At 39.3% G+C, this 12,603-nt stretch overlaps 1 protein-coding gene across 1 annotated transcript in view; it reads left to right on the forward strand.

The window, feature by feature from the left end:
- Nucleotides 1-12,603, forward strand: part of LOC145771932 (actin-histidine N-methyltransferase-like) — a 58,614-nt gene that overhangs the window by 23,468 nt on the left and 22,543 nt on the right. The window contains exons 3-5 of the mRNA XM_082583703.1: nt 673-830; nt 6,079-6,151; nt 7,144-7,254. Coding sequence (XP_082439829.1) covers nt 673-830; nt 6,079-6,151; nt 7,144-7,254 — 342 coding nt within the window. The remainder of the gene's footprint in view (nt 1-672; nt 831-6,078; nt 6,152-7,143; nt 7,255-12,603) is intronic.

The following is a 12,603-nucleotide window of genomic DNA, read 5'->3' on the forward strand; positions in this document are numbered from 1 at the left end:
TGCATCCTGTGGTATCATCATCATCATAATCCATCGTCGGTTTGTTCCCCACTAGTGGGGGTGGCCACTTGGTAAAAAAGTGAAAATCTGATTGACCATCAAACGACCTCCAATCACTCTAATTTTTTGCAAGGGCACTTCTATGGGCAAATGGCACATTTTAAGCCTTGTGGAGGAAGATTCTGAAAAATTTGTATTTTTTTGAACTACTCTACTACAGGGCCATTGTGAGGATACTTTGGGCTCAGTACCAATGAGATCATCAGGCTCCAAATCAAGACACTTCTAACAAACATGCATTATGTCCAAAGAATGCACAGTGGTTTCTTCAACTTTTCGAGCATCATGAAAAAATCATGAAAAAATTAAAAAATTATGAAAAGATTATGAGCCATGAAAAAATTATATTATATTTAAAATCTTCCCGGCCTGAGTCAAAAGTGTCTCCTGGACTCTCTGACAATGCCACCGGTGTTATGCAAATAAGGTCAAACTTAGAATTCCATTTAACTCTTTGCAAATATCAAAAACTGCTTCTTTTTACGACACGAAAGTATCGTCAAAATATCGGTATCTGCATAAAAAAGTGATTTTGGTATGGTTACATCTTTCTTAATAGTATATCTTGTTAGGTATTTCTTAGTAGCAATAATTTCTTGCTTTGAATTTCAGTGAATTATCGCACAAGTGCAGACGAGAAGGAGCGTTGTTCATATTTACCACTATTTCTTGATTGGTTGAAGAACAATGATGTGACACAGCATAATATCAAAATTTATGATTATGGTTCTGATCAAGGACTTGGAGTTATTGCTACTGCAGATATCAAGGTTAGACTTTTGCTGAAGAAGATTTGTTTGAGTTTAACCTATGCGGAATGTCCGCGGGCCAATAGCCTAAAGTTGACAATCTTATTTTGCGTAAAAAAATGTACATTATATTCATAGCAATATAGTATTATTTAATTTCCATTTAATACAACAAAGCAATACTACTACACTATTATAGTATCATAGCCGATGCGATCTTTGATGAATAATGAACTAGATGCTCAGTTCGTAAATTTTTCCAATGTTCCTTTTGTCGTGCAATGTCCCAAAGTGTTCTTGGTTGATTGATTGATGTATTTCGTTTAAAAATAGATAGCCTACAAATGTTGTTCGTTGTCTGCCACGAGCACGTCTCCGGAGAAGGCGACCGCTTAGACAGAGATTTTCTAATTCTTTTCTGATGATGTGACCGAGAAATTTAAGTTGCCTTTGAGTTATGTTGTTCAATAGTTCCTTATCTTGATGCACCGGTACCTGGTTTAAAACTTCAAAACATTTAAAACAACTAAGCAATATGCAGGTTTAAATATTTTGTTGTATACCTATCACCAGATATTATAAGTTAGGCTGTATGTATAAGTTATCTGCTTTTCCATCAGAAATTAACACATCCAGAAACTTTGTAAAACACAGCAGTGTTGATGTGAAGGATCATACTGACGACTTAATTTTTGTACCCAAGTCAAGTCTGGTTCGAGGTCAGTGATAGACAAGCGCAAAATGTCACACAGGTGGTTGAGATGAAGACGGATTTAGATTTAAATTCTGCCGGATTTATCTTCATCGACCGGCTTTGGGTTGGATGTGGATTTAAGCTATTTTCACAACCGAATTTGGATATGGATTTGGACTTCTGCTAATTCAATGTTTTCCTGAAAACTATCTATAAGTGATTGTTCTTCATTTTAATTGCAATAGATTGTTTCCAACGAGCTTCTGTCTACAAGGTGCTGAAAGTTTTTACACTTATAATATTAATACACTTATATATAATATAATATTATTATGATATAATATTATTATTCACACTTATTCTTTTTTGATGTTATATCAATGTAAACTTATGGCAATGGACTGAAACTAAATTGCGTTTTTTTCTTAGTATTCGTCTTGTTGAACTGTTGTAATTTACTAGATGGATGATATATGTTCGTGTATTTCTTGAATTTTGTAACCAGTACATAGTTGAAAATCGTGGCAGAACACCAGTTTCAGATTTAGGCTTGCAGCTTTTGATTTTAATATTATGTAACATAGAATTTTTATGCATGTTAATAATATCGGAGTTTGCTTTACTTGTTCGTTTTACGTATTTTTCAAATTTTCTTTTTTAAATGTGCTAGCTGAAGATGCTATTACTATAGCGAAATCGATTCTTAACTTAATAAATTTTACTAAGAGGTTAGATTGTTGTGCAAATGCCAGCATTTGATGAATGCAAAATAGCAGTACTAGTTTATTGTCGGATTTAAAACGGATTTGGATTAATACAATGCTCATAATTTGGATTTAAGGTTGAAATCTGGAATTAGATTTGGATTTTAAATTCTAAAACCGTACATCTCTGGTAGGTGGAAGTCGCTCAGCTTTGATCTCAAGCAGTTCAAGTTCATAACTCACACAAATGTGTAAACTGAACAAGCTCAAGATTTTGTTTGCAAAGTTTCGCATTTCTATGAATTTGTTTTTACTCAGCTGCTGATAAAAAGGCGTGAGAGAAATATGTTGCTGTTGGTTTCGAAGAGAAGCTCAGCTGCAGGTGAGCTGGAGCCTCATTAAGGTTCAAGCAAAAAGAAGCGAATAGCAATAAGTCCTTTACATTTGCGGCTCAATCTCGAATGTGATCGTTGAATTTCTTAGCAAGAAAATGAATGCTCACATTGCTCACCTGTATCACTCGTTACCATACTTTTCAGGCAAATAGTTGATATCGCAATTACTGGACTCCCACTCGGCATAAAATCATAAAAAATCATGAAATTTGGCTTGATTTGGAAAAAATCATAAAATAGCATAAAATTTAGACACAATCATAAAAATTCATAAAATTTAGTTGATGGAGAACTGAGCATGTAAAAATCAAAAATTTTGTAATAGTGTGATGTGTAATAGTTGTGAAGTTCCAACCATGATGACAGCATAAAATACCGTTTGTGATGGCCGTCTGTGGAATGCGCTGATTTAGGATAACATGTGGTTGCGTAATCAAGTCCAGCGTTGCCTGTGGAGCTGGAATTAGATAAGGAGCGTAACGTATACTATATACTCGAGTATAGGTCGATGGCAAAAAACTCCTAACTTCATATTTATGACAAAAACTCAGTCAGCGAATGAACATTCAGCGCTGGTACGGTAGACATTGAATCAATATTAAAAATATGCTAATGTCCGCCAGCAATTGTTAATCTCGGACGAAAAAGCATATCCAGTTGTGCAAAGAAGAAACTGTAACTTCTGACGTGAGCGGTTGAACTCAAACAAAACTAGGCCAGCAAAATGTGCTATCATGGCGTTCTTGAAGCAAAGATACTCGCAATGTGTGAGAATTATTTTGAATTATTTATTGTTCCCTGCATCCTGTTCATACAGCTTTTCGTAAAGGAATATTAAAGCTTTCATTTGATGTGGATCGGATTTTCCATGAAGTGCATTTCTTTTTCAAACTTTGAAGTGCACGTCGTGAAGATTATGTATCATTAGAAGAGGTAACTAAATTTACAGCTCAATATGCCGTGCAACATGTTCAGACTCGATGGCTCTCCATGAAATATGTTGCTGTCAGAATTGTTGAGCAATGGCCTAATCTAAAACATTACTTCCTGCAGTTTTTGCCTAAGCAAAAAAACTTCAAGTCAAACATTGCATCCACCCAGAGATACAAAAGGATTTCAGAAGTATTAAAGGATCCATTGACTGAAGCTTATATTTCATTTGTATCTTTTGCTTCTGGTGACTTTGACCGTTTTTTAGTCCTATTCCAATGTGAAGAGCCACTGATTCACATTCTTTACTCAGCAATGTGCTATCTGATCACGGCTTTGCTTAGTAAATTCATCAAAAAAAATAGCATATCATCCACAGAGTCAGAAAATCTTTTGCTTGATGTGTCAAACAAAGAACTTCAGAAGCCGTTGAACTTGATTGATGCTGGAACACGAGCAAAAGTTTTACTCAGTGATGTTGCAGTCCTTACTGAAGCTGACAAGAAGAAATTTAAATCTGAGTGTATAAACTTTTTTGTGGTTGCTACAAGTTATCTTTTACATCATTTGCCATTACATTCATCTGTTATCAAGCAGGCACAATTTTTGCACCCAGAAAAAAGAAATGATGTTGGAGCTACAACTTCTATCGCCAATCTAACTTGGACAGTCTCCAATTGCCTTGAAAAGTGCCTTGCAAATGCTTAATTGCAATTGATGTATCTGTTTCAAGAGAAGAGCTTTGTGATAAGGTAAGACTGCAGTGGTTACGGTATCAATCTGAGGACATTCCAGATGAGTTTTACAAGAAGACTGATCTTGAAAGTAGCAATATCACCAATTCTCAATCTTCTTACTGGACTCAAGCGCTAATCAAATGTGGTTTAACACCCCTACCAAAAGTGTCTTCCTACAAGAGAATTGATTATTATTGGACAAAAATTGGAGGCCTGTTAGATGATGCTGGGATAAAAAAAATATGCGCAACTGTTTAGTCTGGCAAAGTGTGTTCTAACATTAAGTCATGGTAATGCCAGTCCTGAAAGAGGTTTCTCCATTAATAAACTTTTGATTGATTTACATGGTTGTACTCTTAAAGAAAACACAATTGTTGCACTGAGAATGGTGAAAGATGAACTAAATCGGTATGATGACGAGGTAAACTTTCCCATTAACAAAACACTAGTTTCAGAAGTGAAGGGTGCTCGTGCAAAGTATGTAGCTGATCTTGAGCAGCAAAGAGTTCTGAAAGAAAAATTGAGAAAAGAGAAAGAAAGTGCTCAGGCTACTGTTGAAGCCAACAATATGGCAGAAAAACAAAAGAGAATCGAAACAATTGAAGGTAAAATTCGAAGAACTGAAGAAAGCATTAAAGCTGCTGATGAAATTATTGGAGATGGGCATGCAAAGCTTCAGGAGGCATTGTCAAACAAAGCGTTGGACCGGAAAGTTTTTCAAGCAGCTGAAGCAAGAATTGACATCGGCCGTGATCGCAAAAGAAAATGTGAGAAATTACTTGCCAGGCTCCAAACTGAAATTAATAAGAAAAGATAGTAAAAGTGAATTATTTACCAATTAACTTTGTCTCAACAACTCAAGGTGACTTTGAAATTGAACAAACTTGCCATTTTCAGTTTTATTTCTTTCATTTCTATTTTGTTTGTGAAATGTTTCAACTGCCTTGCTGTGAGTGTGAAGTAGCCTAAATTGTGCTGACTTGCAATCAGTATCTCTCTCTCTCTCACTTGTTTGCATTTTCTTGATTCACTGTGATTGTTTGATTTACTTGATTTTTTTAGGTTTTTTGTACTTAATTATATTTCGATTCTGGCTGATTATTTGAATTTTATGGTACAGTTTCATCCGATTGAAAATGTCTGAAAATTTTGTTTACATCCTATCATTTTCCAATTCAGTGTTGTGAAGGGGCTACTCTAACTTATACTGTGAATGGCCGCTATAGTTTTCCAAAGGGTCACTTTGGCCACTAGTCGAGTAAGGCCTAGGCCTATATTATGTTTTCTACTTCTACACAAAAGCTGTATGTTTGCTTTGACGTGATGACTTGCATTGACTGTTTTTTTTCGTAATCGCTTCTTATGCTTAAAATGTAGGCTAATAAGAAAAACTTTAAAAAATTAAATATAACAAAACATCGAGCTCTGATGTATAATCATAAAAAAAGCATAAAATTTTGATGAAAAATCATAAAAAAATCATAAAATAGCCCAAAAAAATCATAAAAAATCATAAAATTTTTGGCTTTTTTGGCATAAAATCATAGAAAAAATAGGAAAACCTTGAGTGGGACCCCTGCAATTATGATGCAACAAGTATTTGAACTTTTCTCGCTTGGCTTTTGTCTTGGAAAATACTATCTTCACTATAGTTTTAAAAAAATGCAAGTTAAATTTGTATGATTTCTGTGTGTCTGCGGGAAAAAAATAACACATTGTGCAACAACAGGTGCTTGCCGGATTTGGCTCGCAAGCCGTACTTTGGATTACCAAAATAAATTTGTAATCATCAGAATTGTTTCTTCACAGGCTGATGAATCACTCCTTCTTGTCCCCAGAGAGATAATGTTTTCTTATGAGGAAGCAAAAAATTCTTACTTGAGTAAGTAAAAGGCTTTTATTTACGTGGAAGTATTGACTTGTGTGTGCGACTTTTTATTTGACATATTTTGATAAAAGTGCATTCTGCATTTCATGATATGAAAAATGAATGCAATTCCCTGAGCCGGATTAGCAATAGCAGACGTTTGGTCGGAAAATTACTCCTCGGCGATCGGATTCTATTTGTCAAGCGAAATCAGTTGGCCGTCCTCTGCAAATTGTGGCAACTATGCAGTTCGCCTAGCCCTGGCGTCATCTTATTTTATAAATCTGTCTTTACAAAATTTGACATTGTATACTTACAAGAAAACTACTTTGTAAGAAATCGTGTTTTATTTACCAGAACAAAGTATAATTAACCGAACCACATTGTCACACACGCAAATACATGATAGCCTACTCTAACATAATTTTTGTAAACACAAACAGGCCTCGAAATTCACGGCGGACATGTCCGCCGTCACAGCATGTGATGTCCGCGGGAAGTACCATCTAGATCGGTCATATTTTGTCTGCCGAGAAATAACACTGAAACTAGCGATACAAATCGTCATTGCATAGCACGAACAATTGTTGCAAGAATATAATTTCCCGCACATTCTAGCGCGCATCTAGAAAATGTGAATACTGAATCCCTTAACTTCCATTCAAGCAGGAAAGCTTTCGATTTTTACCTTGCTTCAACGATTGATCACATTGAATCAGCGTACCAAAGGCGAATTCTTCGTGAGACTTAATTTGTTCGCCGAGATAGCTGCTCGTTTGTCCGCCGTCAATAAAAACGAATTTCGAGGCCTAACAAGTAATTGTTTTATACATAGTCTTCCAAACCTTTAAAGCAGCGTTCGGCCTTGTGACATGATAACTACAAACTTTTTACACTTTAAACTTTATTAGAGGATGTAAATGTTGTACGGTAGTTGTCATGTAGCAAGGTGTGTCGTTACTTATGATATAACATGACAATATTTTATTATTACAATATGTTTGTAGAGGATCTGATAGAAAACAACGAAGTTTTGTCAGTCATGCCCAACGTTTGTCTAGCCTTGTACCTCCACTGCGAATCGTGTGACCCCTCATCCAAGTACAAACCTTACATTGGTATGAAAGGAGTTTTTATTTCCGATTGCTTACTGAGTTACTGACTGCCAGTCGCTGAGAATCAAGCGAAAAATTTATGTTTTCAATGTCAGTTAAGCAGTTTCCTATTTCATTATAGCAAGGCTATTAATTTCACTTTAATTTGTACATGGCTCGATTCAACAATGCCTGTTTCTGTGGAAGTGGGATGTTGACATTCACTACAGCCAAATCTAGTAGTTAGTAGACTAGTAGTAGTAATAGTCCAGTTGTAATCCAGTGATGTCCCTATTACCGAGGGTGGCCAGATTCATTCTAAGTGCCGCAATCGCCTTGCTCTTCACAGCACACCCTGCCCACACATCGACCTATCTAACGCGTCTTCTCGTATTAAGCCCACTTTGCTGCTTTCCTCCTCAACTTGTCTTTTCCGCATTTTCTTGGGTCTACCTTGTTTCCTTTGCCCCTTCGCTTGCAACTCCAGCGCTCTTCTCAAAATACTATCTTCCCTTCTCAAAACATGCCCATTGCCCATTAGGGTTATGACTAGGAAATTTTTTTTGCCTGTAGCGGGAATCAATGAACATTTTGATATAAATTTAGAAAATTATAATTATTTTGTTCAAATCGTAAAAAATGTCCTGCACAAACTGACTTTAATGTTTGACATTGGTCTAAATGTAAAAAAAATTTACAATTCAAAACTTATTCTTTGCTACAAATTTAATGTTCAAATATTTGTCGTTTTTGCACTTCTGGTAAAGTTTTTCCATCAATTTGACTCCCCTTTCTACAATTATGTTAGTGCGTGGGACATCTACAATGGGCTTATCCAAATTCCAATGGGTTTTAAGGCTCCAGGACATTGGAGCTCAAAGATAGCATCAAATAATCTTTGGTATATTTCATCTTTAAACCTTTGGTTAGAAAACCAGGCTTCCTGCCACGCATTTGTGATGAATGAGCATGATATCTCCAGAGTTACTCTCCATCTAGGGATGAGGAAGTAGGCAATCATAGCATAAATGGCTCTTGAATTCCATCTAGCATTGTGAAGAGATGGAAGTTTATGCCATTTGATTAGTGCAGGGATGTCCAACCTTTTAATATAGTGAGCCGCATTGTTACTTGAAACAATTCAATGGGCAGCAGAACCTATTAAATTTCAAGAAAAATAGGTATTTACATACAGTTACAATTAAAAAAACCTTAATTTCATCTTTGAAAATAGGAACAAATAATACACACATAGAAAGAAACAAAAGTTTATTTCTGCAATATGTTTAACATTGTTTTTTTTAGCTAAGATGTTATCAACATTTGCATTAAAGGGCGTTGTCTTGATTTGATTGTTAGGATGTTTGCTAAGTGTTTGTCGGTCAGTCTGTTTCTTTCTGCAGTTTTTTATGTTTTTCATGGATGAAAATAACTGCTCGCAACAATATGTACTGCCCCACATGCACAATAATTTTCTGGACAAACTGACTAATTTATTAAATTTATTACATGAATGTAATTCTTTATAAAATAAAGGAAGAGTGTGTTTTCTGTGGAAAGTTTTCAAACTTTCTCGACTTTGCACTTCAAGTTGGAATTCGGGTGGCGCTTTACCACACAATGATATGAAACTGGGTCACTGAATAATTTCAATTTCAATCTTTTTGAAGTCAGAAAATCTGACTGTAAATTTTTCAAGCAAATCTTCAATTCTACAAGCAAACCAGTAATTCACATATTCTAACAATTCTACAAGCAAATCAGCATACTTTTCATAGTTTACAGAACAATCTTGATCTCTTTCAGATAGACTACGAAAATATACAATTGTGCCAGCTTTCAGTCGTGCCATGAAAAGTTTTAATTTCCTGGTAAAACTACTTATTCACTCGAACATTGAACTACACAACTGACCTTTTCCTTGTAAATGCAAATTGAGCTCAGCTAGCATTTCTGTGAGGTCAACTAAGAAAGACAAATCATTCGACTATTCTTCATTTTCTATCAAGTTCACATTTTGTTTCTTTTTTTCCATGAACTGTTTTGTTTCGGGTACCGTAACAATAATTGAAATTTTTTTAAATGGCTGCTCTACTGAGCCATCGGACTTTAGATAACTTATACTCGGACGTATATATAATCTTGTTGCTCCCATACTATACTATTACTACGCCCTAAAAACTGACTGGTACATTTTAATTAGGCTAAGATTCAAAGTTCAAAATACTACTTGAAGTGAAAATGATTTGCGGGCCGCAAAAAAATCTCAGGTAGGCCGCAGGTTGGACATCCCTGGATTAGTGGAAATCTACTATTTTCTTTGAAGAAGCGGAATGCTCTGCACAACTCAAAGAGAAACTTAAAATCATCCCTCCATTCTGGGTTTTCAACCATTTCCATCTCAATTTCTGGCTTGTAGGAGACGCTGCAAGTTTTCGTAGTGTTTCACTACATCATCTACAAATTTATAGTTGAGAGTTGGTTTTGTTGAAGACGTTGGATTGAAGAACTCTAATACATACTTTAAGACTCTATCAAAGAATATGATGTTGACAACCAATATACTGTGGTTTATCAAAACCCTTGCTGATCATTGCATTTTGCAGTTTCACAACAACGCCGGGGGGAAGAACAAGCACCTTCTCGTGGTCCCTCCCGTCAGTACCATATCTTTAAGAAAAAAGATATGCGAAGCGAAGCTTGTCACACTCGAGCAAAACAGGCCCATGTTCAGCGCAGGGTGGATAGGAAAACGCCCTTCTCAGGGCGCGGCAGCTCCTCTGTCGAAAAGTACCGACGACCCACCGTACTGCAGCTGAACACCGAGGGCATTACGGCCAGCAAGCTCAGCATCATTGAGTATCTGGCCACAAAACATCAGGCCCTCGTTATTCTCCTCCAGGAAACCCACTGCACATCTGTGGATAAGGTGGTATTACCCAACTTCACACTCGCAGGTGCAACCATCAGCAGGAAACACGGCCTCGCCACGTTTGTCCATGAGCAACTGAGCTGGACGCCAATAGACCAGTCCAGTGCCCAATCGGAGATAGAGTGGTTATGCATAGACATATCAGGCTATCACATCATCAATGTCTATAAGCCACCACCCTCACGCTTAACACCAACAGCCATCCCAGTGTTCCCCCAACCCAGCCTCTATGCTGGCGATTTTAATTGCCACCACGTTGACTGGGGATACAACACTACCAACACCGATGGTCAGCCAATAATAACCTCACCTTACTGCACGATCCCAAGGGTGCAGCGAGCTTCTTCTCCGGACGCTGGAGCACTGGTACAAACCCCGATCTGGCTTTCGCAAGTGATGACCCCGATAATTGCCAACCGGACAGACTTGTGCTAGAGAAGTTCCCCAGGTCCCAACATCGACCCTCGATTATCACGGCTCCAACGCTCATGATGCCTGTCCCGAGCAAGCCTGTTAAGCGATGGAACTTCAGAATGGCTAACTGAGAGTACTATAGCCTCCTCACCAATGAAGCCACACAGTATCTCCCATCCCCTCACACCAACAACGTGGAAGAAGCCTACCAGGACTTTTGTGATGCAATAACATCAGCGGAAAAACAATCCATCCCCCGCGGCCGACGAAAGACCTACATACCGTGCTGGGATAAGGAGTGCGAAAGCCTCTACTCCGACTTCCTCCACGCCCCTCAGGGCAATGACACCAACAGCTCAGCCACAGCTCTGCTGGCAAGGCTGGACTCAAAGAGGAAGGAGCGCTGGACAGAAGCCGTTGAATCAATCGACTTCACGCACTCCAGCTGCATAGCATGGAGTACACTGAACAATCTAACTGGCAGATCACGTGCCTCTCGTCAACAATGTCTCGTTTCAGAAAATTCTATCGCCTCACAACTTGTGGAGAACGGGAAATACAAATCGAGAGACCGTGCATCAGATAGATCCGTCTTACAAGAAATGACGGACCTCTGGAGGGTAACAACCCCAGACGGGGACAACATCTCGGGTGAGTTCACCCCGAAAGAATTTTCCGCCGCCCTCCAGCACATAAAGTCAGGTAAAGCCCTGGGCCCTGACCACCTATGCCCGGAGTTGATACTCCATGCTGCTGCCTCCTTAAAGTCCTGGTTAAAAGACTTCCTTTCCTGCTGTTTGCACCTCCTGAGAATTCCCAGAATCTGGAGAAGAGCCCTTGTGGTTGCAGTTCCTAAGCCGAAGAAACCCCCAGGGGACCCGAAGAGTTACCGTCCAATCTCACTGCTCTGCATCCCCTTCAAGATCCTCGAGAGACTCATCTACGCCCGTGTCGAACCAATAATAGATCCGCAGCTCCCCCATGAACAAGCTGGTTTCCGACACGGACGATCAACCGTAGATCAGGTCACACTTATGACCCAAGACATTGAGGACAGCTTCTCGGCTAAGAAGAAGTCTGGCGCCGTGTTTGTTGATCTCACGGCTGCCAATGATACCGTATGGCATAGCGGCCTTACCTGCAAGTTACTCCGTCTGCTCCCTGACAGACACATGGTCCATATGATGATGGAACTTGTGCAAAACCGCAGTTTTACCCTCACAACCGGTAGCGGTCGTCGAAGCTGATTACGCCTGGTTAAAAACGGCGTCCCACAGGGCTCAGTCTTGGCTCCTCTCTTGTTCAATATATACACCTACGACTTGCCCCCCACCATCTCCAGGGGATATGCTTATGCAGACGACCTGGCACTCCTGCACTCAGCAGGAAACTGGCAGTCGGTGGAGAGGAACCTCAGCCAAGACATGCAAACACTATCAGCGTACCTCCAGAAATGGAAGCTACAGCTCAGCAAGTCAAAGACAGTGTCGGCGGCCTTCCACCTTAACAACCGGGAGGCACAGCGTGAGATAAACATCAAGATTGATGGGGAACGCCTGCCCTACTGTGCCGAACCTACATACCTCGGCATAACCCTGGACAGGTCACTCACCTACCGCCGGCACTTAAAGTCACTGCGCAAAAAACTATCTACACGCGTCGCACTTTTGAGGCGATTGGCGGGTTCCGGCTGGGGAGCTGATGCTAAAACTCTTCGTACAGCTACCCTAGCCCTTGTTCATTCCACCGCTGAGTACTGCGCACCGGTCTGGTGTCGTAGTTCTCACACCCACCAGATTGATACTGCCATCAACTACGCACTGCGTACTGTGACTGGATGCCTGCGTCCCACTCCAACGGACTGCCTACCCATCCTAGCAGGCATCCAACCCGCTGAGCTACGCCGTAGAGGAGCCACGATTTCTCTCGCCCGCCGCGCTTTGGACCCCGACCATCCCCTTCATGCAACATTCAAGAGACCACCACATATAAAGCAGCGGCTGAAATCAAGACACCCCTTTGTGCCT

Source organism: Aplidium turbinatum, chromosome 1 (genome assembly GCF_918807975.1).
Source record: "Aplidium turbinatum chromosome 1, kaAplTurb1.1, whole genome shotgun sequence".
Lineage (NCBI taxonomy): Eukaryota > Metazoa > Chordata > Ascidiacea > Aplousobranchia > Polyclinidae > Aplidium > Aplidium turbinatum.